The sequence below is a fragment of the Trichosurus vulpecula genome, chromosome 5, assembly GCF_011100635.1.
Source record: "Trichosurus vulpecula isolate mTriVul1 chromosome 5, mTriVul1.pri, whole genome shotgun sequence".
NCBI classification, from domain to species: domain Eukaryota; kingdom Metazoa; phylum Chordata; class Mammalia; order Diprotodontia; family Phalangeridae; genus Trichosurus; species Trichosurus vulpecula.
The window spans coordinates 166,192,191-166,216,416 of record NC_050577.1 but is presented as its reverse complement, the minus strand read 5'-3'; the positions used below and the strand labels follow the sequence as shown (position 1 = coordinate 166,216,416).

At 40.2% G+C, this 24,226-nt stretch overlaps 1 protein-coding gene across 1 annotated transcript in view; it reads right to left on the bottom strand.

Moving 5' to 3' along the window:
* FRMD4A (FERM domain containing 4A) overlaps positions 1-24,226 on the bottom strand; it is a 292,241-nt gene that overhangs the window by 22,338 nt on the left and 245,677 nt on the right. Inside the window, exons 15-18 of the mRNA XM_036761667.1 lie at positions 16,790-16,923; positions 11,293-11,415; positions 5,191-5,419; positions 2,825-2,881 (exon numbers count right to left, since the gene is read on the bottom strand). Coding sequence (XP_036617562.1) covers positions 2,825-2,881; positions 5,191-5,419; positions 11,293-11,415; positions 16,790-16,923 — 543 coding nt within the window. The remainder of the gene's footprint in view (positions 1-2,824; positions 2,882-5,190; positions 5,420-11,292; positions 11,416-16,789; positions 16,924-24,226) is intronic.

Sequence of the window (24,226 nt, the reverse complement as noted above, 5' to 3'; positions counted from 1 at the left end):
CAGGAAGGGTAAGCTTCTAGCCATATGAGAACCAATGATATAAAAGGCCCATGTTTCATAAAGGTTGTGAAAGATATCATTTTGGAATATTCTCTTTGCTCTGTGAACCCAGAGGTCCATATCCTGGAGAAATGTACTTAATTGGAGGAAACTTTTTGATACTGACTTGAAGATCCTAAAACAAGGATGAGATGGAGGGCATACACTATTCTTCCAAAAAGTACTACAATGGAGGGAAGTGGCAAATAGAGAGAGAAAGAGAGTGAGAGAGAGATTATACCACATGGAGATTGCTATTACAAAGGGGCTAAAATATGAGTCAAACCATTGCCTTTGAGACATTAGCAGAATGCATGGAATGATGGGAAGAGAAGACTGCATTTCAAGGCCCTGCATTGAAATCCTTCCCCTTACATTTACTTCCTGTGTAACATTGGGTAAGTCCCTTACACTTGCTAAGCTCAGTTTACTCCTAAATTTAAGTTATACTACAGGTATTAATCCTGTTCCCATATGCCATTGCCAGAAAAGAATTCTATCTTATTTTTTATACAGCTAGAGAAACTGAGGTCTATAGGGAACGAATGAGTTATCCATCCAATTGGCATAACTAGGATTTCAGACATTCAAGGCAATGCTCTGTCCACAAGTCTGCTAGCTCTCTCCCCCATAATCCTTTCCTCACCTCCCATGTAGTAAAATAAGTAATAAAAATACTGTAATTTGGTTTTCTAATAACAAGACCAAGATGGCTAGTTAAATCACCTGCCAGGCATTGCCCACATCAGTAGAAATTATTATTACTGTAATTATCATTATTACTACTACTTCTTATGTAACCTTTTAGGTTTTCCCATCTCAACAACCACTTATCACTGCCAGCTTGAGGTTTCCCAAAAGAGAAAAAAAATCAACTGCTACTTATGTTTTCATGTAATTAATGTCTCCACCTCCAAAGTTTGAATTAAGACCCACAAGAACCTTTTCAGAAAGGGATCCATGTTGGTAATTCTTTTTTTTACCTAGGTTAATAGAATTCAACTCCATTTTTTTCTAGTAATTTTTATTTTTTAAAAAATTCTATGCATGCCTTAACTTTTCACCTAAAAAAATTATTCCAAATTTAAGGATTGTCAAAATGAGCAAAAATTGACATAAAAAACCAGACAAAAAACAGAAAAAGAGAGCCATATATGGAACCATGAATGTTATGTATAGATTGCTTTTTAAAAATAAGAAACATATCTGAACATGTTACTTTCTAAGCTGTTTTCTAGTAGTTTTTAAAAAGAAAACTCTATTTAACTGTTACTTTTTCAGAATCCAATGGAAAATTTCAAAGTAATTTTGAAGGCCAAATATTTGTAGGACCTACTCTAGAGGGATTTTTCCCAAGTTCATTTTAGCTAGAGGCCCTCTGATCAAGAGAGGTGGCTCCTCTACCATACCTCCAAAAATTAAAAGGCATTCCATAGGAAATCTCAAGTAAAACTAAGACACTCTATCCCATTCAGAATGTGGTTTTAGTCATGGAAAGAAAAAAGTGAAACCCTGTCACAAACTCTCACCTACCCTACACTCTTCTGCTTGGCTCAGTGGAGTGACTGTGAAACCAGTGGACATTTATTTTAGCTGGTTCTAATTTTTTCACCTTTACCCTCACAGAATTTTTTTTTTTTTGATATTAGAAGGCTATTTAAACCAACCTATGCCAGAAAGGAATTCCCATTCTGACTTGCCTCACAAATGGTCCTCTAGCCTTTGCTTAAAGAGCTCCAATGATTGGAAATTAACTATATCCTGAAGCAGCCTGGCCTGTTTTGGGGGCAGCTTTGCAATTCCACACATTGTTCCTAGTTTTGCCCTTTCAGGCCAGGAAAGACTATGGTAACACCACATCAACATGACAGTCCTTCACATGCTTAAACATAGCAATTCTTGTGTTCCGCTGAGTCTTCTCTTCAAAAGTTCCTTCAACTGAGATTCATATGACAGACTCAAGGCTTTTTCACCATTCTGGTTCTTTTTCACCATTCTGGTTGTCCTCCTCCAAAAGCTTTCCAGCTTATCAACCTCGTTCCTGAACTGTGGCATCCAGAGCTGAATAGAATACTCTAGAGGAACCCTAACCTGCTCATTGCTAGAACCCATGCTTCTCTTAATGCAGCCTGAGATCACATTTCATTTTTGGCGGCTACATCACACTGCTGACTTTTAGTCCATTGACACACTCAGATCTTCTTTAGGTAAACTTTAGATAAACTACTCTCTTATACCTTTGAAGTTAGTTTTTGGAACTCCAGAGTAAAACTTTACATTTACCCTCTTTCTTCTTTCCTATAACTGCTGAACCTCACAAAATTATTAGAAGAAAAATGATTTGTGAAAAAGTAAAGTGCCAGTTTGTTTCCTTGTCTAAATACTGATTTCGTTGATGTGGGAAACTTCTGGTGTGGAAGCTCCCCTCCTATACACTGATCAACAATTCAACTATCATTTCTGGTCTTAGAGAGTTTCACAGGGCAGTGAGAAACTGAATGGCTTACTCAAAGTCCCCTAGTCACTATTCGTCAGAGGCAGGACTTGAACCCAGATCTTTTAGCCTCCAATGGCTGATTCTCCAATGAACTCTGCTACTTCTCACAAATGTAAATGGTTCATTCTTAATAATAGTTATTACTATTTGATTTTATAAATTGGAATAATGGAATCAGAGAACTGGAAAAACCCTTGTGCCCCCAAAGGACAGTACCTAAATTAACCTAAAGAAAATGCTAAACTTGGTCCAAGTTCCAAATTTTCAAGCTGGAAATGAACTACCTACCATCCTCAAGAACAAGAGCATCAGAAAGGGAGCTGTCTTCACTGGCAATATTTCCATCTGGCAAGAAACAAAACAGAAGAACCTGCAGTTAGAGCACATTGGGTTTTTGTTGTTTGTTGTTGTTGTGCTAGTCAAATATTTCTCGTGTCAAGCTTCGCCTCTAAGAAAGTGTGTTTTACCACTCTGCACTCTCTTGCACCTTTCTTCCCAATCAGCAGCAACACCCAACCAACATAGAAATATTTGAAATAAATACAATACTGCTCATCATTTCTTTTAAATTATCTCCACAACCAGTTAGTAACAAATCTCCCTGATCTCATTGCTGTGATGTGGCCAAGTAGGATAGCATTACTTCAAAGAAGAAAAACTGGGACATGGAATGGCTTCATGTCAGGTATAAAAGCTGTCCCTCCATCCCTCAGTTAGGCCCCTTTGCTGTCACAGTGCAAGGACATGCGCAGACTGACTTGAGATAACGGGCAAGACTCTTTTTACATTTACTGTTTGGGTGAAAAGCTTAGTTGTGGCGTTTCATTTTCATCATTGGCCAATAAGTGGCTTCCTAGTAAATTTTTTGAGTCTTTATCAGAGCAGGTACAAGCAGGATAAATATAGCATCTTCCTCCTAGAAGCTTATTTTCCAGACAGTGTTCAGTTAACCCAGCAAACATGATCTCCAAATCCAGCAAAAATGATCTCCCCACTTTTGTAGCTGGAGAAATTAAGGTAGAGAGAAGAAGAGGAGACTAGCTGTTCTGCTAGTCACTGGCCAAGTTAGAAAACAATCCCGGGTCTCTTGATTTCCAGTTAAGTGCCTTATCTCTTGAAAAGTAAAATCATGCATGTGGGGTCCAGGGAAGACCCCAATTACCTCTTCATTTCAAGTGGGCCCTTGATATATAAACATGACTTCAATGAGGTAGCAAAGTTGAAATAACACATTCTCAAGAAAATGAGGCCCACATTTCTGCTGTGGATTGGAGGGAAGAATCCAAAGGTTTGTACAGATGGATTCTTTTAAAGCAGCACCTCCACTGTAGTTGTCAGATTAGCCATTAGTTGGAAGGCTCAATAGAGCTGGAACTTCCCCTGTGGCAAATCACCAGAGACATTCCATTCCATCCCTGAATTTCTCCTCATTCTGGTCTGTTGGCCCTGATGGATGTTTCATCTCAGAACTGGGAACATGAGCCATAAATGGTTTCAGTGGGGCATAAGGAGGTATGCAAATAAAAGAATTAAATAAGGAAAGAAGGGTTTGTTTCCATTTACTCTACCAGGTTAACCTCAGCTTCTTTAAAGAGAAGGGGGGGAGGGGAAGACAATCAGGGAAGGAAGGCCACTGCCTAGCCAAGACCAACAGGACAAACTAGGGAAAGACACTTGTTTCTAATCTTCTAAAGGGAGAGTATTTAAAAAATGTATAAACTATGAAAGAACATTTGACAGTGTCTCCAGAAGAATTCTCTGACTTGTTAAAAAGAATGATAGTAGGAGGGACTTTTTGCTTCACTCAGGGATCTCTTTGTGCTTTGTTTGGCTAAATAAACATAATCACCCTCGATATTCCTGGGCCATGGGTCACACTCTAAGTTGTTCAAGGTTGGGAGCAGGTCAGTAGTGTTAGTAGGGTGGTGCCCAAAGTTCTAGCCATCCAGTCCTTGAGGGGCTGGGGTGAGGGGGTGGTAAAGGGCAGGGAGATCAGGCTATTGGAGGGCTGGAGTGATACCACCCTTTTAGGGGCAACAACTAATTTTGGCAGGATGGGACCTGCCTACAGGGCAGTGAAGAAGGTAAAGACCCTGGTATTAAGGGGAGGCATTTGTCATGGTTTGCCCTGGTGCCCACCTTTTGCCCCACCCTCTTTCAAAGTGCCTGATCCTGATGAAGGCTCTGTTCAGAAATGGGATGAGAGACCAAAGGACATGAAGATGTCCTCAAGAGCCTTAATTTTTGTCCCTCACATCTGAGCTTGGCAGCTGCCTCTGCCTTGGGGAAAGTGGGGCAGAAGAAAAATTCACATCGTAGAATGGGAAAGATTGGCTGGCCTTCTTCACCATAATTTCTCTCAGGTTAGTAGTTAGTAGAAATAATAATTTGATTTATATAGTTTTCTTTCATCTGTGGATCTGAGAGTACTCTGCTACTCTGATCTGGTTGCAAGCATTAATAACTCCCTTTTATTAAAGGGCAAATGAAAGCACTGAGTGGTTAATTTACACGCCTCAGGCTGTGCAGGAATGAGGGCTCAGAACCCCCAACAGAACTTGAGTTCCTAGCTTTCTGGGGTTCTCTCTGACCATGTTTCTTAGATGGTTCCAGCTGACAGAAACCCAGGCAATGAAGAGAGGTAGGGTACTAACCATCTATTATCAGTGAAGCCCTCTGGGTGGGTTTCTTCCCGGACTTGATGCGGCTGTCATTGATTGCATTTTCGATTTCTTGTAGTTTCTTCAGTGCATTAAGGTAAGAGGTTTTCCTTTGTTTCTTCAGCTTCTTGCTGACGTTGGGGTCACTGGCTAGGCGGCGGGCAGCTTCCGTAATCTGGGACTGAATGGCGAACTCCCGTTCTAGGCGCTCCAACTCAGCTTCCTGCAGGAAGGGCAAACACGGGCTCATTCACATGACTAAACACAATTGCTTTGTGATACCAAAACAGAAAAACACCGAAACCACCTTACCTGGAATGATAAGATCATAGATCAAGAACCAGAAGGTACTGGAGAGGTCTTTTAATCTAAACTCTCATTTTATAGACAAGGAAACTGAGACCCATAGAAGTTAAATGACTTGCCCAAGGTCACACAAAGTAGTAAGCAATGCATCTGGGATTTGAACCCAAGACCTCTGACTCTAGCATCAGTGGTTTTTTTTTTTCCACTGGGTCATTACTAAGTGAAAAGGAATAAAACTTTCAACATCAAAGGCAGCTGGCATGACATCATCAATAAGGTAGCCACTATTCCTAAATCTGCAACATCTGAGTGTCCTGGGCATGTGCTCTTGGTTTACTAATTTTCTTCTTACTTCCGGTTGTCAGGTGGCGATTAAAAAAGATATTACTGGAGAGCAACAGCTTAGGATGCAGGAGGACCCGAGTTCAGATCCAGCCTCAGGGACCTCGGGCAAATCACTTAACCCTGATTGATTAAAAAAAAAAAAAAGATATTACTGAGAAAATGAAAATCCTCCCTCCCCATGCTGCAAGGTCTTTGGACTGCTCAATCTCAGTTCTGCAGTCTCTTTAAAGGTCTGTAACAACAAAGCCTGGGTGGTAACTGCCCATTCCGCTGCGATTTCCTTTCTACTTGTGGCCTAGGATGAAGCATTGCTTTAGAGCCCTGCTAGCATTCACAATTCAAATTCTTCCTGTCAGTTGGCCAACAAGGGATTCATATGCACATGGAAGGTGCACTGTCCCTTTCATCAGCTGCTCACTGAAAGGGGCTGTCCAGACATGACTTACATTACACATGCTGCCCCCGCCACTCATTACAGAGTTCTCTCCCCCACCTGCTTGTCACACAAGTTTCTGCCCCTCATATTTAGAGTCCCTCTCTCATGGATCCTTTAGAAGTTTTTCTCCCCATGCTCTTACTTTCCCTGTTCCACCCTCCTACTCAGACAAACTCTATCCCCTGAACCTCTGCTACAGCTACATTCATGGTCCACCTTTTGCTGTCCATGGATGAAACAACCCAACGTTCACATTTGCAGATGAAGCTTGTATGCTTTTAACTGTTCCCATTCACACCCTCAGCAAAGCCACTTACTGAAATGCCCACATTTATATTCTCACTCACGCCCCTTTTCTCACTTTTACAGGCAAACACAACTACCACACCACCTTTCTTGCTAAACCTTGTCCTCATTCCAGCTCATTCCTGCTTTGTTTGAGGTCACATGGGGAACGGGGTACATTTTCAGTTGGAAGACCCGAGCTGAGATCATAGCACTGCCAAGGGAAGTCATTCAGTCTCTTTGGGTCTCAGTTTCTTTACATGGACAATGAAGATGGTTAGAAATAGAAGACCTACATAAAGTACTAAAGTCCCTGCTTTACCCTAAGACATAGCTTTTCTCTCAAAGTTGCAGGCTTGTGATTCGAATCCAGAGCTTCTGGCTCTAAGTCCAAGATTTTTTTCCCACCCTACCACACAGCAGCTATCATATTCCCTTTAAATTGCCTTGTTTCTAGGCTAAACATTCCTAGTTCCCTCAACATTTCCTCGAACTATGGTTCTTAATATGTTTTTGTTCAACATGTTTTGTACTTGTCATGGTCAGAGTATTTGTGCATTCGATTTAACATCATTAAATATTCATCTTTCCTGCTTTATTAAACTTGTCCAAGGTAAACAAAAAAAAAAAAACAAAACCCAAACAACAAACCCACCCCAAAACACCCCTTGTGTTTGGTTTCCCTGCCTCCAGTTTCTCCTGTGCATTCCTGCACCATCTCATTGTGCAAAGGAATAGAGCAGTTCAAACTCATGGATCCCCCAACTGCCCTTGCTGCCTCCATTCTTATCTGACCCCAGGACTTCCACCATCACTGCTGCATTGGAGGGAGGGCAGACACAATTTCCACTCTGGTTTCTTCTTCCTTTCTGTATATCTCTGAGTTCTTATTATTTTTCTTTAATTTTTTTCCTTATTTTTCTTTAAATTTAAGAAAATGTATTTTATCTTTTTTTAATTAACAAAATACATTTTTTCCTCTTCCACCTCCTCTTACCCTCGATGAAAAAAAAAAAGAAAAACAAAACCCTTGTAACAAATATACATAGTTGAGCAAAAACAGTTTCTGCATTGGACATACAAAAAAATCTGCACCTTTGTTTCATCATTCTTTTGTTCATCCTGGGTCCCCTGGAATTCTTCCCACCTCTACTTTTGGTCAGGGCAAGAAGGTGGATTAGGGATTTACAATACTTCCCAACTCCTCCTCCTCCTCCCAAACACACATACACTTTTGGGGGGGGGGGGGTTGGACAGCCTAGAGCTAGACTTTAGCCTGCACAGAGATTGTCTGGTGACCATGCACACACTAAGCTCTTTTGGAAATCACTGCCCTATGCCAGTCATTGCTTCCTTTTGTGCAGGCTCATGTGGAACCCTCTAGAGAAAATAATGGGAGCTAAATCACATGTGCAAACCTTACATTGCTATACAGGCACTTCACAGATATGTGTGTGCTCATACAGGGAAAATGGAATCCCTTCATCCATCTTTTCTGTTAACCCCCTTCCCAAGGAAAACTCCCAAACTCAGGAAACCACCTCTGAGACCCCGTTCTGTCCAAGACTCCACAGTGCGAAGTCTTCATTAATAGCAGCGGTGCAGAAAATAAATGTTAGTGTTTTCTGCAATGAGCAGACTTTCTTATTCAACAGCTGAATCCAATATGTGTGCTTCCTGTTACAACCCACCTGGCCAGCTGCCTGAAGCCTCCATCAAGGGCAACACATCGGCTTGGTTTTATTTACTTTAAACTGTGTTAAACTGGAGGAGGAGGGAAACTGGAAGCAGGAGAGCAGGAGTGGAGAGGAAGAGGGAAATTAAATTTCTTAGGAGATGACCAATTGCTAAGGCTCTCTCCAATGTATTGAGCAGCTCGCCAGATTTGTTCCATCCAGGGGAGAAGAAAACGAAAACCGACACACTCTGATGTCTTGAAACAAACAAGTCACCAGAGACAATGACTGTTCTGTGAGTTTTGACTCCACCTCACAGCTGCTTCGGGGCTGTTATGATAGCCATGGTTCAGGACACTGACCCAGGGATTTGTGGGAGAGACAGCCCAGAACAAACACTCCCTATTAAAGTAAGAAAAACACAAGGCTGAACTCCCTGTGTGTACAGTTGACAGCCCAGAGGAAGGAATGGAAGGAAAACTACATTTGGTTTAGAAATCTGAAGGAGTCAGACTGAAAAGGTAGTGGGAGGGAGACGGGGGAGGAAATTCTTCCTGTTCTAGAGTGTAAGACCTTTGAAGAAAGCCAGTCAGCATAAAAAAAAAAACCTTTTTAATTAATGAAAAGTAAAAGAAACAGAGGAAGGACAGCCTGGGCAGTGGAGAGAGAGCTGGCCTCAGAGTCTGGAAGGCCTGGGTTTTAAATTCCTTGACTTCCCAGTGTCCCAGGCTCTTAAAGTTACAGAAGGGGTGGTCATTTCCTTACCAATGGAATCGCAAGACCTGACGAAGAAAGAAGAGGCCATCTTTGCTGATGAAGGAGGAACCTAGTAGTGGGGTTAAGATGCTGAGAGGAGAGGAAAGGGGGCTTATTAAGGAAGGCCTTCCTTTTTAAGAGCTCTGGTACTCAGTCAACAAGACCACATACAATCAGAAGCTATTTTTATATGTTGGACTAAAATGAGGGTATCTAACATCCCCTTTCACTTTAAAATTCAAAGAGTGCTATATTTCTTAGCCAACCCCAAACCATAGCCTTCCAGGCAACCCCAGTAGGAACTCTAGTATTTAGAAGTCACAGAGTCTTAGGGTTGGGAGGCCCCTCAAAGGTCATCTAATCTAACTATTAACTGATCCAGAATTCCTTCTAAGACATATTGAAGAATAACCAGACAAGTCATCTATTTAAAGATGTTCTGTGATGGAGAATTCACAACCTTATGAAACAGACTACTCCATTTCAGGACAGCTCTGAGTAGTGGTGCTTCCCTCCTTCCCACCTTATAGTAATCCAGAATCAGTCTGTCTGCAACTTCTACCCATTTCATCCAAGTTCTTACCTCTGGGACAAAATAAAACAAGTTTAATCCATCTTCCCTAGTGACGGTCCTTCAAATATTTGAAAGCAACAATCAAGTCTCCTCCCCAACCCCTCCCCTCACAAAAATTATTTTCCAGGCCTAAACACTGAAGTTAATCTCTTTAACGATCTTTTTAAAGTATGTTGGGTTTTTTTTTCCAAAGTTCCCTAACCATCATGGTCACTTAGGCATGGCTCAACTTCTTTCCTATTTCAAGAGCTACAGACACATTAAAATGCCTTGAGTTGAATCATTGATATCTGAAAAAAAAAATCACCATGCCCATCTTATTTATTTATCCCTGGTCCCTGTGATTGTCCGCTTGCCCTGCAAAATTGCCCAATAGTAGCCCCATCTGCCCTCCTTGCTCCACCCTTCCAGCTAAGGTGGATCTGTCCAGCATAGTGAACCCTGAGAACCAAAGTCAGTTACACAGATTGTTTGAGGAACTGCCATCAGGTGAGGATTCATGAACCTTTAGCATGTAGGACAGTAGCCCCCAGACTTCAAAACCAGGATCAGATCCTTTTAGGCCAGAATCCCTAGCAGTACCAAGCTGATCATTTCTACCTGGCTAGTGATTTTGGAGGCATGTGGCTTTTTTCATACATTTTGTAGGAAATCATGTTTCTACAGGTGCTATTGTAAATGGAGGTTAGCAACAGATTTCATAACGGACTCGCTAAAGTTGAATTTATACTGAGCTGTATCTTTATCTCCCCCTAATACACTTTGGTACTCCATGAATCTAGAAATTTGGAAGGCATGAAAAACGATTTCTTCAAAATACTTCCTTAAATATTTAAAAATAAACAAATACATATCCTTCTAGGTTTTAGCCTGTTGTTGTTCAGTTGTTTTAATCATGGCCAACTCTTTGTAACTCCATTTGGGGTTTTCTTGGCAAAGATACTGGAGTGATCTGCCATTTCCTTCTCCAGCTCATTTTATAGATGAGAAAACTGAGGCAAACAGAGTTAAGTGACTTGCCCAGGGTCACATAGCTAGTGTCTGAAGCTGGATTTTTAATTTAGGTCTTCCTGACTCCAGGCCGGTGCTCTATCCACTGCATCACCTAGATGCTCATCACTAGCAGATGAGGCTTTATTTCACTTTCTTTTTCTTGGGTCTCTTTCTTCATCCCATCTAGCAGGAGGACCATTGAGAAATCACATAAACTATTAGTTTATTCTCAGGTGTTTAGTTATTCATCATTGACCCATCATGTTAAATAAATAACTTTAAGGGAAATAAAAATGCTTATTAAAACAGCAAATACTACAAAAGAAATATCATTGCTGTTGAGTCATTTCAGTTGTGTCTAAATCTCTGTGACCCCATTTGGGGTTTTCTTGGCAAAGATACTGAAGTGGTTTGTCATTTCCTTCTCCAGTTCATTTTAAAGATGAGGAAACTGAGGCTAACAGGGTTAATTGACTTGCCCGAGGTCACACAGCTAGTAACTGTCGGATTTGTACTCAGGTCCTTCTGACTCCAGGCTCAACACTCTATCCAACCAGGGATAAGTGGTGGGGGAGGGAAATTCTGGCCATAAGTAGGAATGAACGAATCATTATTGAGGATATGGACATTATAATGAGCAGTTGTTCATCCTTTGTACAGTATGAATGTTCAGAAAAAATACAGATAACATTAGTGAATCCAAGGACCCAAAGTAAAGGGCTCACCTCTCCTTTGGGCAGTATTTTCTGTTCATCCAGTTTGAAGGCAGTACCTATTCTTCTCCGGACAATGGGCGGCTCCTCCCCTGGATCCAAGGGATACTCTCTTGGCAGTTTCCCTGTAAGCTCCTGTATACATGAAAAACCATTAGTAGAGGCAAGAAGCGCATGTGTTGGAGATCTCTACATCTATATATCTGCATATATAGATAGTAAGACAAACACAGGCACACATACACTCACCCTTCTCATTGCATAATCTTAGAATAATTAACTTTAATGGATATACCTAATGGGACAGTTGTATTTTAATTAAGATATATACAAATATTCTGTGCCTTACAAGAAAGATGCATTGTAGAATCATAAGTTCCAAAATAAATTTCGGTAAAGTTACTAATTTCTTCAGTGGCTTCCATTACAAAATCAGAGGGCAGCTGTTCCTACATGAAAAAAAAAATTCCTAATGGATTGAATTGGAAAATGGTAGGGGGAGGGATTGGGGGGAGGGCGGAAATCAAGGTTCATAGGCCTTGTAACAGTGGCAGGGTTTTTCAGCCCTTTTAGAGCTCTACGTAACTTCTCCCTCTCAGGGTTTCTTTTTAACTCCTTCCCACCTCAACCTGTCTTCCAAGGCCATTTGTAGGGATTTCTTGATTTCTCTTATGCTTCAGGTCACAGCTCCTAAATTTGGTTCTCCTCCCTTGATCAGAGTTTATGAAACGTCTGGTATAGTTTAACTACTATAGGAGACTTTGCCAAGAAGATGTTGTTGGCTACTGTATTTGCTGCCTGAAAATTCCATATAGGTGATGGCTTTAGGTTCTGTAAACTGAACCTGTTTTCCCGATCCTGTAAGCTTAAAATTCCATAAAAGTTCGTTTACAATAAATAATAGTTATATCATATGTTGGAAGGTACCTCTCAACCAGTAAATTTATAGATAACTTGAGTGTGCCCAGGAGGATGGATACATATGGTCAAAGCCCCAAAGAAATCAGCTGAGCTTAAAAGAAATTAGTTTGCACACAAATGAGAATTTGAATGGGGGCAGCTAGGCAGCTCAGTGAATAGAGTGCTGGACCTACAGTCAGGAAGATCTAAGTTCAAATATAACCTCAGACACTTACTAGCTTTGTGACCCTGGGCAAGTCATTCAAGCCTGTTTGTCTCAGTTTCCTCATCTACTGAGCTTGAGAAGGAAATGGCAAACCACGCCAGCATCTTTGCTAAGAAACTCCCAAGTGCTGGAGTCAGGAGGACCTGAGTTCAAATCTGACCTCAGACACTTACCAGCTGTGTGACCCTGGGCAAATCACTTAACCCCATTGCGGAAGGGAGGGAGGGATGGAGGGAAGGAAGGAAGGAAGGAAGGAAGGAAGACCCCAGATAGGGTCACAAAGAGTCAGACATGAAAAAATAACTCAACACCCATTTATATAGGGATAGGAAACTGGAGAATTGAAACTTCTTCTACCAATGCAGAGCTACTACTTCTAGGCTTAGAGTTTCCTAGGGCACTAAGAGATTATGGGATTTGCCCAGGGTCACACAGGATGTGTTGGAGGTGAGACCTGAACCCAAGGCTGCCAGCTTCCATCCAGTGAGTACACTATGCAACCTCATGAAAATATGAATAGAAATTAGAAATGCTATTGACATGAGTGATAAACTTCTTTTAATTTCTTTGTAATGTGTATGTATCTAAAAATGTCTTGAAAGCATCAAAAGGGCAGAAAGACTCCAAATGGTCAGGCTACAGGTACTCTCCTACGCTGAGGCAGCCTAATAGCCTTCCCTCTTTTCAGGTCACTGTTTAATAAGCCCCCACTGTTTTATTCAGTGCAAACACTGTTGAGTACAATTTTGTTGTTGGTGTTGCCGAGTCATTTCAGTCATATCTGACGTCATGACCCCATTTGGGGTTTTCTTGGCAAAGATACCAGAGGGTTTTTCCATTTCCTTCTCCAGCTCATCTTACAGGTGAGAGAACTGAGGCAAACAGGGTTAAATGACTTGCCCAGTGTCACACAGCTAGTAATGTTCTGAGGTCAGATTTGAACTCAGGAAGATGAGTCTTCCTGCCTCCAGGCCAGGTGTGTTGTACAGTTTGGCACCACCTAGCAGCCCCAGCTGTAAAGTACAATAGCCAACTATTTTGACACACAGCACTCTGTTCCTTCTCTGCTTCCCTTTTTTAAAGGAAGGTATAGTTCCGATGTCTTTCAAATAGCTTATGTTTATGCCTCTGCTCATACCACAGAATGTTTTACTACTGCCTTGAGATCCTGCCTATGACTAACATAATACCTTGAAGTGTTAAGACCATACTCTAATTTAGAGATTTTTTTCTTTCATTTTGGCTTGAAACATCCAGGGAGAAAAATAAAAATTATTCAAACTATCACTAACCCATAATGCAAAAGCACATATGGTATCAACAGAAAATACAAATTGGAAAAAAGGGGGACTACTGTTGGGCTTAAAATCACTTTTTAGAGTCAAGGTCTGTAGTGTCCAGAAATTGAATCTGAATAAATTATTAAGTAATCAAAAAGAAAGCGTGATTTGATAACAATGCTGTGGATAGCTTTCCCAGGCTGCACTTTCTCATTCGCTCTCTTTATGGCTACATAGTTCATGAAGGAAATCATAGCTATTCTTGATATTCTGAGTGGAATATAAAATATGCGTTTTATAGAGAAACAAAAGAATACCACTGGTGAAAGGGAGGCTTTTGCAAATAAAAATGAAACAATGAATTTAGTAGACTAGTGCTGAGAATGGGAGATGGGATGGGGTGGGGGTGGAGGGATAACCATGGCTGTAGCCATCTTTTTTTTTTTTGGAGGGAGAAGGCAGGGCAATTGGGGTTAAGTGACTTGTCCAAGGTCACACAGCTAGTAAGTGTGTCAAGTGTTTGAGGTGGTACTTGAACTCAGGTCCTCCTGACTCCAGGGCTGGTGCTCTACTCACTGCGCCACCTAGCTGCCCCAGCTCCTTCCACCTTACTGCATATCTTTTGCTGTTACGTTATTTTTTTTCTTCTTTATTCAATTTCTTAGTGTCAAATTTACAGGAAGCTGGGATTGGGTGGAAGGGTGGTGATGGGAGGGAATGTCTGACCTGGAATTGAGGGACCTGGATTCAAGTCCAGACAGCACCACTTATTACCTGCATGGCATTTAACCTCACAGAGACTTGGTTTCCTCCTCCATGAAAACTATCATTTGTGCTGGTTCTCTTGGGGTTTGTCATAATAGAGACCATTCTGCCTTGTTTTAAATTCTACCATTCCTCTACTACATATCAAAATATATTTGAATCCTTTAAAAAAATCATGGTGTTACACTTTATCCTCTTGTTGCAGAAAAAAATTTAATTCTCAAAATAATATTTTTCCTTCCAGTTGACATTAACGTCCAATGTAGTTACCATGTAATATTGTTCGATATATTCTAGACATCTGTATTGGTATCTTGGTTCCTTATTAAATACTGTAAATTCTATGAGGGCAAAGACTATCCTTTAAAATTTCTATCTCCCTAGAGACTATTATGGGAGGGAATTTGGAACTCAAAATTTTTTGAAAAACCAATGTTAAAAATTGTTTTTACCCGCGATTTGAAAAAATACATAAACAATTTCACATAAAAACTAAAATGTACATCTTCCACTGAATCAAGCACAGTGCCCTGTATACAGTAGGTGCAAAGGTCTGTTACATTATAACACGTGAGATAATGGAAGTGGAAGGAAGTGTTTTGTAAACTGAAATGCTGTACAAGTGTGAGGTCACAGTATCGTCATCATCATGATGTGGGTCATGAACCAATTCTAAGAGCTCCTGATTTTTGCCGAGTTGGAAGGTATTGCTGTATTAGAAAGTTTCAAATACAAAACAAGGCTTTAAGATCCATTTATTAAAGACACATAGAGAACCAGTAAGCTTAAAAAATACTTTAAGTATATACTTTATAAAAATGTTTCCTGATATTTACACTATCACATAGAACATCTGTGGCCATGCCCTGTGCTTTCCTAAGATTTGAAGTGGATTTGTGTTAATATGGTCCTGCTTTGTGCAGACTCCAGTTTAAATCAATCCAGACCATAATTAAGCAAAGGAAAAATGTAATATGATCTCAGTCTATGGCCCCTTGTCTCATTTTTCCTGCTGTAAGCCATTATTATTCGGGGGGGGGGGCAGGGAAGCACATCTTTCAATCAAGGCTGAAATCTCATTTGTGCTTTCCAGTTTGGACTGTTTACCCCTCATAACGTGGGACAATCTCTTAGCGGCGCACACACATAAAACACATGCACACATACAGACCATTCACATACACCCTTTTCTCTCTCCCTCCCCACATATATCATATACTTTGTATTTCCAAATGACATCTATAGAAATGCTCAGAAATAGTCATGAAATGGCAGATGAGGCAGAGGTGGGCATGCAGAAGCACTGGCAAGGGGCTGTAGCAGGCTCCAAATCCCAATGAGCTGTGAAATGATGAGTGTGCACAATTGGCTTGGATAAATACTGCTCTGTTAATTAAAAATAACAGCAGTGGACAAACTTCATTGAAAGAAGGAAAGAAAGAAAGGAAGGAAGGAGGACAATACTTCACATGTATAGGCTTTAGGATTTACAAAATGCTTTCTTCACAACAACCCTGTGAGGTAGGTAGTGCAAGTATTAGCATCCCCATTTTACAGATGAGGAGGCTGGGGCTCAGGGAAGTTAAGTGACTTGCCCAAGGTCACACATCTAGTAAGTAGCAGAGCTGGGATTCCAACCCAAGTCTTCTGAATCCAAGTCCGGTGCTCTTTCCAGAAAAAAAAAGGAAGGAAGGAAGAAATGAAGGAAAGAAGGAAGAAAAGAAAGGAAGGGAGGAGAGAAAAGGAAGAAAGCAATGAAGAAAGAAAAAAGAAAGGAAGAAAGAAGGAAAGAGAAAGGAAGAAAGGAAGGAAGGAAGGACAAAAGGAATAAAGGAAAGAAGGAAGGAAGGAAAGATGAAAGAAAGGAAAGAAAGAAAGAAAGAAAGAAAGAATTAACAAAACTCGAGCCCCAGGAAGCTAAGGGGATTTATGCATCAAGTGAAAACACTGATCTCCCCTTTCACCCCCAACCCACCCTTTCAATAGGAAATACGACTTATTAAGTCAACTTTGAACTTTATCCTGTTTTAAGACCAAAACAAACCATAACAATATCATATTCAGGCAGTCACAAAGCCTTGGCAGAAGCCATCCATTCATTGCACTTTCAAGAATTGTACTAGTCAAGATTTAGCAAGCAACAAATACAGCAAATCTTGGTGTGGTGCATTAACTTCCGGCAATTTTTCAATAAAGGCTATATGAGTGTCTCTAGAGGATTTTCACTCCTGCTTATGTCCTTCCCACTACTCCCACCATTTCCCCCTCTGAATGTGTTTCTGGATACACGTTCATGCACAACACAGTTTTCCAAGGCTGCAAGATTCCCATCGCCTACCGCTTCTCGAAGACACAGTTTCTTCAGCTCCTCCAGTCGCTGGCGGAGTGTCTCCTCCAGAGCTTCCTGCCTAGATTTCAGCGCAGCCAGCATGTCCTTCTTGGCAGACTGAGAGCTGTCCGACTCCTGGGAACCTATCAATAAACATTGGCGTTACTAGGCTGGCTGACAATGGGATACACATCTGGAATACTCATGAATTTCACTGGAGCCTCTGCCGAGGCTATGGGATAAATCCTAGCAAGTGAGAGACCATGAAATGAAACAGGTGCGGCAAGGCTTGGATTCGTGTTGAGTGAGATCTCCGTGCTCAGCTGCATTTGTAGCCAGGCGGCAGAACAGGTGGAAGACTTAATCATTCTGGCAAGTTTATTTTTCCTTAGAGGTGCCATGCACCAAATAGCCTCATCATCAAATTTCAGTGGAACTAATAGAGCTAAGGCAACATCAGAAAAAGTTCAAGTGACATATAATGATAATGCTAACACTTATATAGTGCTAATATATGCGTCAGGCACGGTGCTGAGTGCTTCACAATTATTGTCTCATTTGATTCTCACAACAACCCTGTGAGGTAGGGACTGTTATTAGCCCTATTTTACAGATGAGGAAACTGAGGCAAACAGAGGTTAAGGGACTTGACCGGGGTCAAATGTCTAGTAAGTGTCTGAGGCTGGATCTGAACTTTCCTTATGACTTTCTGACTCCAGGCTCACTCTACCCACCGTGTCACACCTACCTAGCTGCCCCAGTTATCACCATACATATTTTTAAATGTTTCCAATATGAAAATGGAAGGTTCAAAGAATTTTGAGTTTGAAAGGATCACAGATTTCAAGATGGAAGGGACTTTAGTGATGTTTCTTTCCAGCTCCTCTTTTTTTAAATTCAGTTAATTTATTTTTAGTTTTCAACATTTGCTTCCATACGTTTTAAATTTTCTCCCCCTTCCTCCTCTCCCCCTCCCCAAGATGGCCTGCAATCTGATATAGGCTCTACATATGCATTCATATTAAACATATTTTCACATAAGGCATGTTATGTATGGGAGTAACCATGAGAAAGAAAAACATAAAACAAAACAAAACAAAAAAAGAAAATAGCCTGCTCAGATATGCATTCAGACTCCACATTTCTTTTTCGGGATGTGGACATTTTCCATCATGAGTCTTTTGGAATTGTTTTAGGTCCTTACATCGCTGAGAAGGGCTAAGTCTATCAAAGTCAGTCATCGCACACTGTGCCAGCCCTGACTTCTACAGATGGGGATATTGAGCCCAAGGTCACAGAGGTGAAGAAACAGAGGCAAGATGCAAACCTACGTCTACTGACTTCAAAACCAATACTCTTTTCTTGATAGCACCCTGCCTTTTAAGAGGAAAATGAACTCACAGCAGGAGGGATTAGAAAATATATTTCAGAATGGCTTTTAGACGTGTGAATGTGTTTGATATAAGCAAATCGTGGAATTTGCCAAGGCAGGTGAATAAATCAGATATGAGAATCTTTTCCACATACAAATAATCTTCCTCCCATGCTTTTGGTCAGTAGCAATGCCAGAAATAGTGAGTATTCTGCATATGTGATGAACGGGAGCACAAAGTCAAGATCACAGTGTTTACACAAAGTGTAAAGATTGCATTCAAGAGCAAGACAGTCCTCATTCCCAGCATGAATCATTTCTGATGCTGCTTGCTCAGAGAGTAAACAGAGAATCACAGAATCAGAACCCTTCTGTGCACTGCAGTACTCAAGCCAATCATACACATACATCTGCTCTTCTACTTAAAATCACTTGACACTCTACCTCTTCTAACAGTAATGAATTTCAGTGTCTCTTGAGTCATACGGTTAAGGCAGTTTATTCATCACCTAAATGCCTCTCACTGTGATTTGGGCATATTTCATTCTTTTTATACCCGGTTTAGACTGAAATCGGATTCATGGTCATGGTATCTTCTATATATGTTGCTGTTGTTCAGTTATTTTAGGTGTGTCTGATTCTTCATGACCCCATCTGGGGTCTTCTTGGCAGGGATACTGGAGTGGTTTGCCATTTCCTTCTCCAGATCATTTTACAGATGAGGAAACTGAGGCAAACAGGGTTAAATGACTTGCTCAGGGTCACACAGCTAGTAACTGTCTGAGACCAGATTTGAACTCAAGAAGATGAGTCTTCCTGGCTCTAGGCCCAGTGCTCTATGTGCTATGGTGCCACCTTGATGCCCTTCATATGCTTTGCACATAATGGCCCCTTAATAAACACGTGATGAATAAATTGATAGTGAATGCCATATACTCAAAGAGAGTTATTAAATCCCTTCTTAGTTTTATTCACTTTGAGTAAATAATTCATGTTCTTTAGTCTTTGCTTGTAGGATGTGTCTCAAAGTTGTAACCATTCATTTTTTCCTCTCTTCTGGATTATTTTTAGGTTTTTTCAATCATGCTTCGACTCCATGTCCCCAGACAGAATACAGCTCTCTTATGGAAACTTGACCAACTAATGGAAAATGGTTGCCTTGTGATTCCCCTGACATATGTTCATGTTGATGTATGCTGCTATGACAGTCTGTTTTTGTTCTGAAGTTTTCTTGCATTTGACCCACGAGCACTATTCTGGAGACGTATGTATCTTGGGCAGGGTGGGGAGGAAAGGGATGAGGATGCTTGTAAAAAAGCCAGCCATCTTGATTTAGTACTGGTTTTTCTTCCTCCCTAAGTTAATTATGTTGTATCTAATAGCACTGCACTGTATTTCATCTTGTGTATGTCTGTCTAATTCCTCAATTTGGTCAGGTCATCTTGTATCTTAATTTAGTTTTCTAAGGTAATAGTTACCAATCAAAGTTGATGACCCTGGAAAATTTAATGATTATGTTCTCTACATCATCATTTAAGAATATAATATAATATTCAGAATGCTTCTAGGTACTCATTTTTTATAAACCCCAAACAAAAGAGACTAAGAGATTCAAACCAAAGAAGATTAAAGTAATATTGACTCCAAAGGAAATTCATCTCTTTTTTCACTCTATGACCAACCTCTTAATGGAGAATGAAGATTTCTTAAGGTAAATGTGAACTTAATGTTTGTTTAAAACTAACATAAATCAAACAATATTAGGCTCAGGTTGGTGTATAATCTTAGGATGATAATGATAGACCATTCATTCTAGTCTCTGCTATGAGAAGACTTGAGAATTGGTCAGCACCACTTGCCAAAGGCTGAAATGCTTAATTAACACTAATTAAATTGTTATTACTTTGCAACTCAACCGTACCAAGTGCCAAGAATACATGTGCCAAAGAAAGACAGTGTGGGTGCAGTGGAAGTCTCATGAAACTCCTTGAGTTTCTGGCTCTTTTTTCCAGGGTTTCTTGTTTTTGGGTTTGGGAGGAGCTGGAGAGGTGCTGAAGTGTGGGGGTGGGGAGAGGTCCAGTGCACTGCTGTGCATTACTGAAATACAACAGAGACAGATTATGGAAAATGAAGAGTTAAAGATCTGGGTGGCTAGGTTTTTGAAGATGGAAGATGTTAGGATGGAGGAGACTGTGATGTAGGTGCTGAACTTAATAGAGAAGAGTCTGTTAACCTCTCTCATCCTCAGTTTCCTTATCTGTAAAATGTTCAACTTGAAGACTTTTAGGCTTACTTTTAGCTCTAAATCTGTTATTTCCCATTTTTCAGAGAAGAAAATAGACTGAGAGGATAAAGGACTTACTTATGGTCACTCAGCCAGTAAATGTCACAGTCAGGACTTTCTAGTGCTCAAATCCCTTCTGATTTCATGTCCAACATTCTTCTCACCACACCTATATTGCTTCTTATAATTCTATATATATTCTGGGAATGTTTTTCATGACTGCTCATGTATAACCTATAGTAAATTGCTTGCCTTCTCAATGAGGGGAGGAAGGGAGGGAGAGAATCTGGAACTCAAAATTAAAAAAAAAACAAATGTTAAAAATTGTTTTACATTGTAATTGGAGAAAAATTAAAAAAAAATTAAAGATAATTCTACAGATGTTCAAATAACTGAAACTGCAAAGTTTCTTCTCTCTTACTAAGCAAAAATTAGAAACATCACTATATGATGCAAAGAAATAGAACATTTTACCAAGCCACATTTACTGGCCCTTGTCCTGCTTCCCTAAGTATAGGAACCTCAACAAGAAAGCAAAAAGATGTACAAATATTCAAGCATTCACTAGTACTATTACCTCTTAAGGAAAATAACCCTTAGGTCCTTGGGAATCGTTTCAACTAAGGGTGAAGTGGTCTGTTCTATGTCCCATCAGTCTTAGCTGTGGCTGTTTCCTTTGACAATGCAGCATGATTAAGACCTATCTGCTTCATGTCGCTTTTCGTGTTGTAATCCTTTTTGCCCACTGGGCTTTGCCAAACTACCTAAAAAACCGAAACCTTGCACTCATGTATAGTCAACACTTGGGAGTCCATGCCAACGTGGGACAAGGAAAGTATGGAAAAATGGAATCTTCAAATGATGGCACAACATCATTTTAACCTATAACTTTAATTCCCCTTTTCCATGAATCCTGTTGTTAGTCATATGTCCTAATTTAAGTACCCTCTTTTTATTCCCAACCCCCTCTTTTGTGTCCCTATTTCTTTGTACGATGCCTAGCTCATAGTAAACACCTAATAAATGCCTGATTGACTCTTTCCGACCTTAGTGGGGAAGCTGTCGAAAGTACCAGGGAGTCAAAAATTCCAACTCAATTCAACAAGCATTTTATTGAGCATTTACTACGGATGAGGAATAGTGTGTGTTACAGACATGAATATGACACAGACCCCGTCATGTAGGAGCTTACCATTGAGTAGGAAAGATAGGAGACTATAGATATACACTGACAATAGACAGAATCTAGAGAAACAGATACCCTAGGAGATGTACAAACTGCAATGGAAACACAGCGGAAAAGAGAGATTACTTCAATTTGGTGGCTCGTGGGAAGCTATATAAAGAACACAGCGTTGGAATTGGGCCTTGAATGATGAGCAGAATTTCAATACTGTAGGCAGAGCAAAGGCATGGAGGACACAGAGTAAAGGATATTTTCAGGGGATTAGTAGTGAGCATAGTTTGGCTGGAGTTTAGAATGCATGAAGAAGTGGGGATAAAGTTGGAAATGTAGTTTGGATACAGATTATGGAAGATCATGCTAAAGACTTTGGTTTCTATTCAATAGGCTATGGCGTGTGTGTGTGTGCGCGCGCGTGCGTGCGTGCATGCATGTGTGTGTGTGTGTGTGTGTGTGTGTGTGAGAGAGAGAGAGAGAGAGAGACAGAGAGAGAGTTATTATTGAAGATCCCTGGGGGAAGAGGGAGAATAGTATAATCAGAAATAAAGGCTAAAGGAAAGTACAAGAAAAGAAACCAAACAATAGGAATGGTCTATTAGTCAAGTATTAATAAGTAATCCCTATGTATAAATTATTGTATGTATGATATGAGATATTAAAAAAACACATAAAATATGGCACCTGTCTTCAAGGAGCTTATAACCATCTGGAGAGTCTCAAAATAAATGTGTAAAGAGAAAACAGTCCAAGCCAGTATATATTCAACCCATGTATAATTTGGTAGGTAAGTCACAGGACACATCCATAAAAGGAAAATGAACTAAAGCAAGAGACAGGCAACTCATCTATGACTTGGTAGATCTGCCTCAAATACACGGAGTTTGAGTGACCTGCCCAGTCACGTGACTAGTAAGGGTCAGGGGTAGGTCTTTCTGATTCCAAGTTCAGCACCTTATTCACCGTGCTCTTCTAGTGCACCATAATAAATATCATTATCAGGGAGCATATAATAAATGCTAAATATGCAGTGTTTTATGAAAATCCAGAGGAAGAGAAATCTTTGTTGATAATGACAATGGATTAATGTCTTTGAAAATCGAGACTTTAATGTTATACCCAGTTTTCATCCCTGTAATGTGTTACCTATCTGAAAGTTAGTGAAACTGAGTCTGAGGTAATGACTCTGATGAAAGCACAGTGTCTTACACACAGTGAGTTTTCAATAAATATTTGTGAATTTGATTTGAAAGGCACCAGATCAAAAAAATTAATCTGCGCTTTCAGTTACCATAATAATCAAATTGGATTGATAACTGATCAAAATGATTTCAAGGAAAATGAAAATTGGATCATGTTAAAAAATTGATCTCAAATCGGTCAATTTATTTATAGATATGGTTAGAGGGTAGTAAAACAACTTACCCAAAACTGGACAGTCATTACGAATGGTACCCATGACACACATAGCTGTGGAATGAGAAAAGAACTCAACTAGTTCACCTATCTTCCAGACAGAACTGCCCCCAAAGCTGTTGTTCTGTCGATCTTCAGCCGGGGAAGTCCAGTGAGTGCAGCCATCACACCAGTGGGCAGTCTGATTCACTGGGTCCGGATGTTAAAGGAACGCCAGCAAGCACAAACAACAGCTCTCTTCCTGGCCCGTAGAACAAATAGAAGGATATCCTCATTCAACGAGGACAGAAAATTTGCTCCTATCTTTCCAAAGCTGCTGAGTTACTCAGCACAGGATATGAGCATGCATCCTGGAGGAGAAGATTGTTGATCACCAGGAACTTCTGCTCATCTATTTGATGAAACACTGCTGATTGGATCAGCGATTTGAACATAGAGGAGGAATGCTTCTCTCTATGAATGCAATGGGGAAAAGCTAAACAAACTCAAGAAGAAAGAAATCTGTTGTCTGAAAGGCAAGGAAGGAAATGGCCATCTGCTTGCTTAGGTCTTTGGTAAATAAGTATTAGAAAAGTAGACTTATAGTAGATCGATGGTGTGGGGGAAAGTTTTGGCATATACTTGATGGTGTAATTATTAAGAAAAAACATTTTTAAAAGACTGAATTTCTTTTATAGAAAAAAAGAAGTGGACACTAATTTCCCATTCGAAATTCATAAATTATTTATTCCGTTCATGATGGTGAACTCAAAGGCAATATGAGCTGATCAAACATAACATACGGAATCTAAACATGGCTTTTCTGAAGGTACTTTATCTCTAAGCATTAAATGGGGCCTTTAACAAGAGTATTGTCTATGTTGGGCTATTCTAAGTCATGCCTAGAAAATTCTCCATTGGGTTCCTAAATTTCTTTAGTGTGAAAGCTTACATAAATGTATAGCAAAAAGGGAAAGTCTTGGAAAAACAAACATACCTTGTGTTGATACACAGGCTGAGTAATATAAGGTTTGTTTTTTCTTCTGGACAATCTGTGACTCAGTAGTATCTACTCTAGAGGATGGGTGGTAGAAATAATTTAACAGATCTTCTTGTTTCTACTGTCTCACCTCTTCAACATTTCAACCAGCTACCATATTTATCTTTTGAATGTATGGATATGATTATATCTTTTCTTTGCTAAAAACCCTTCCA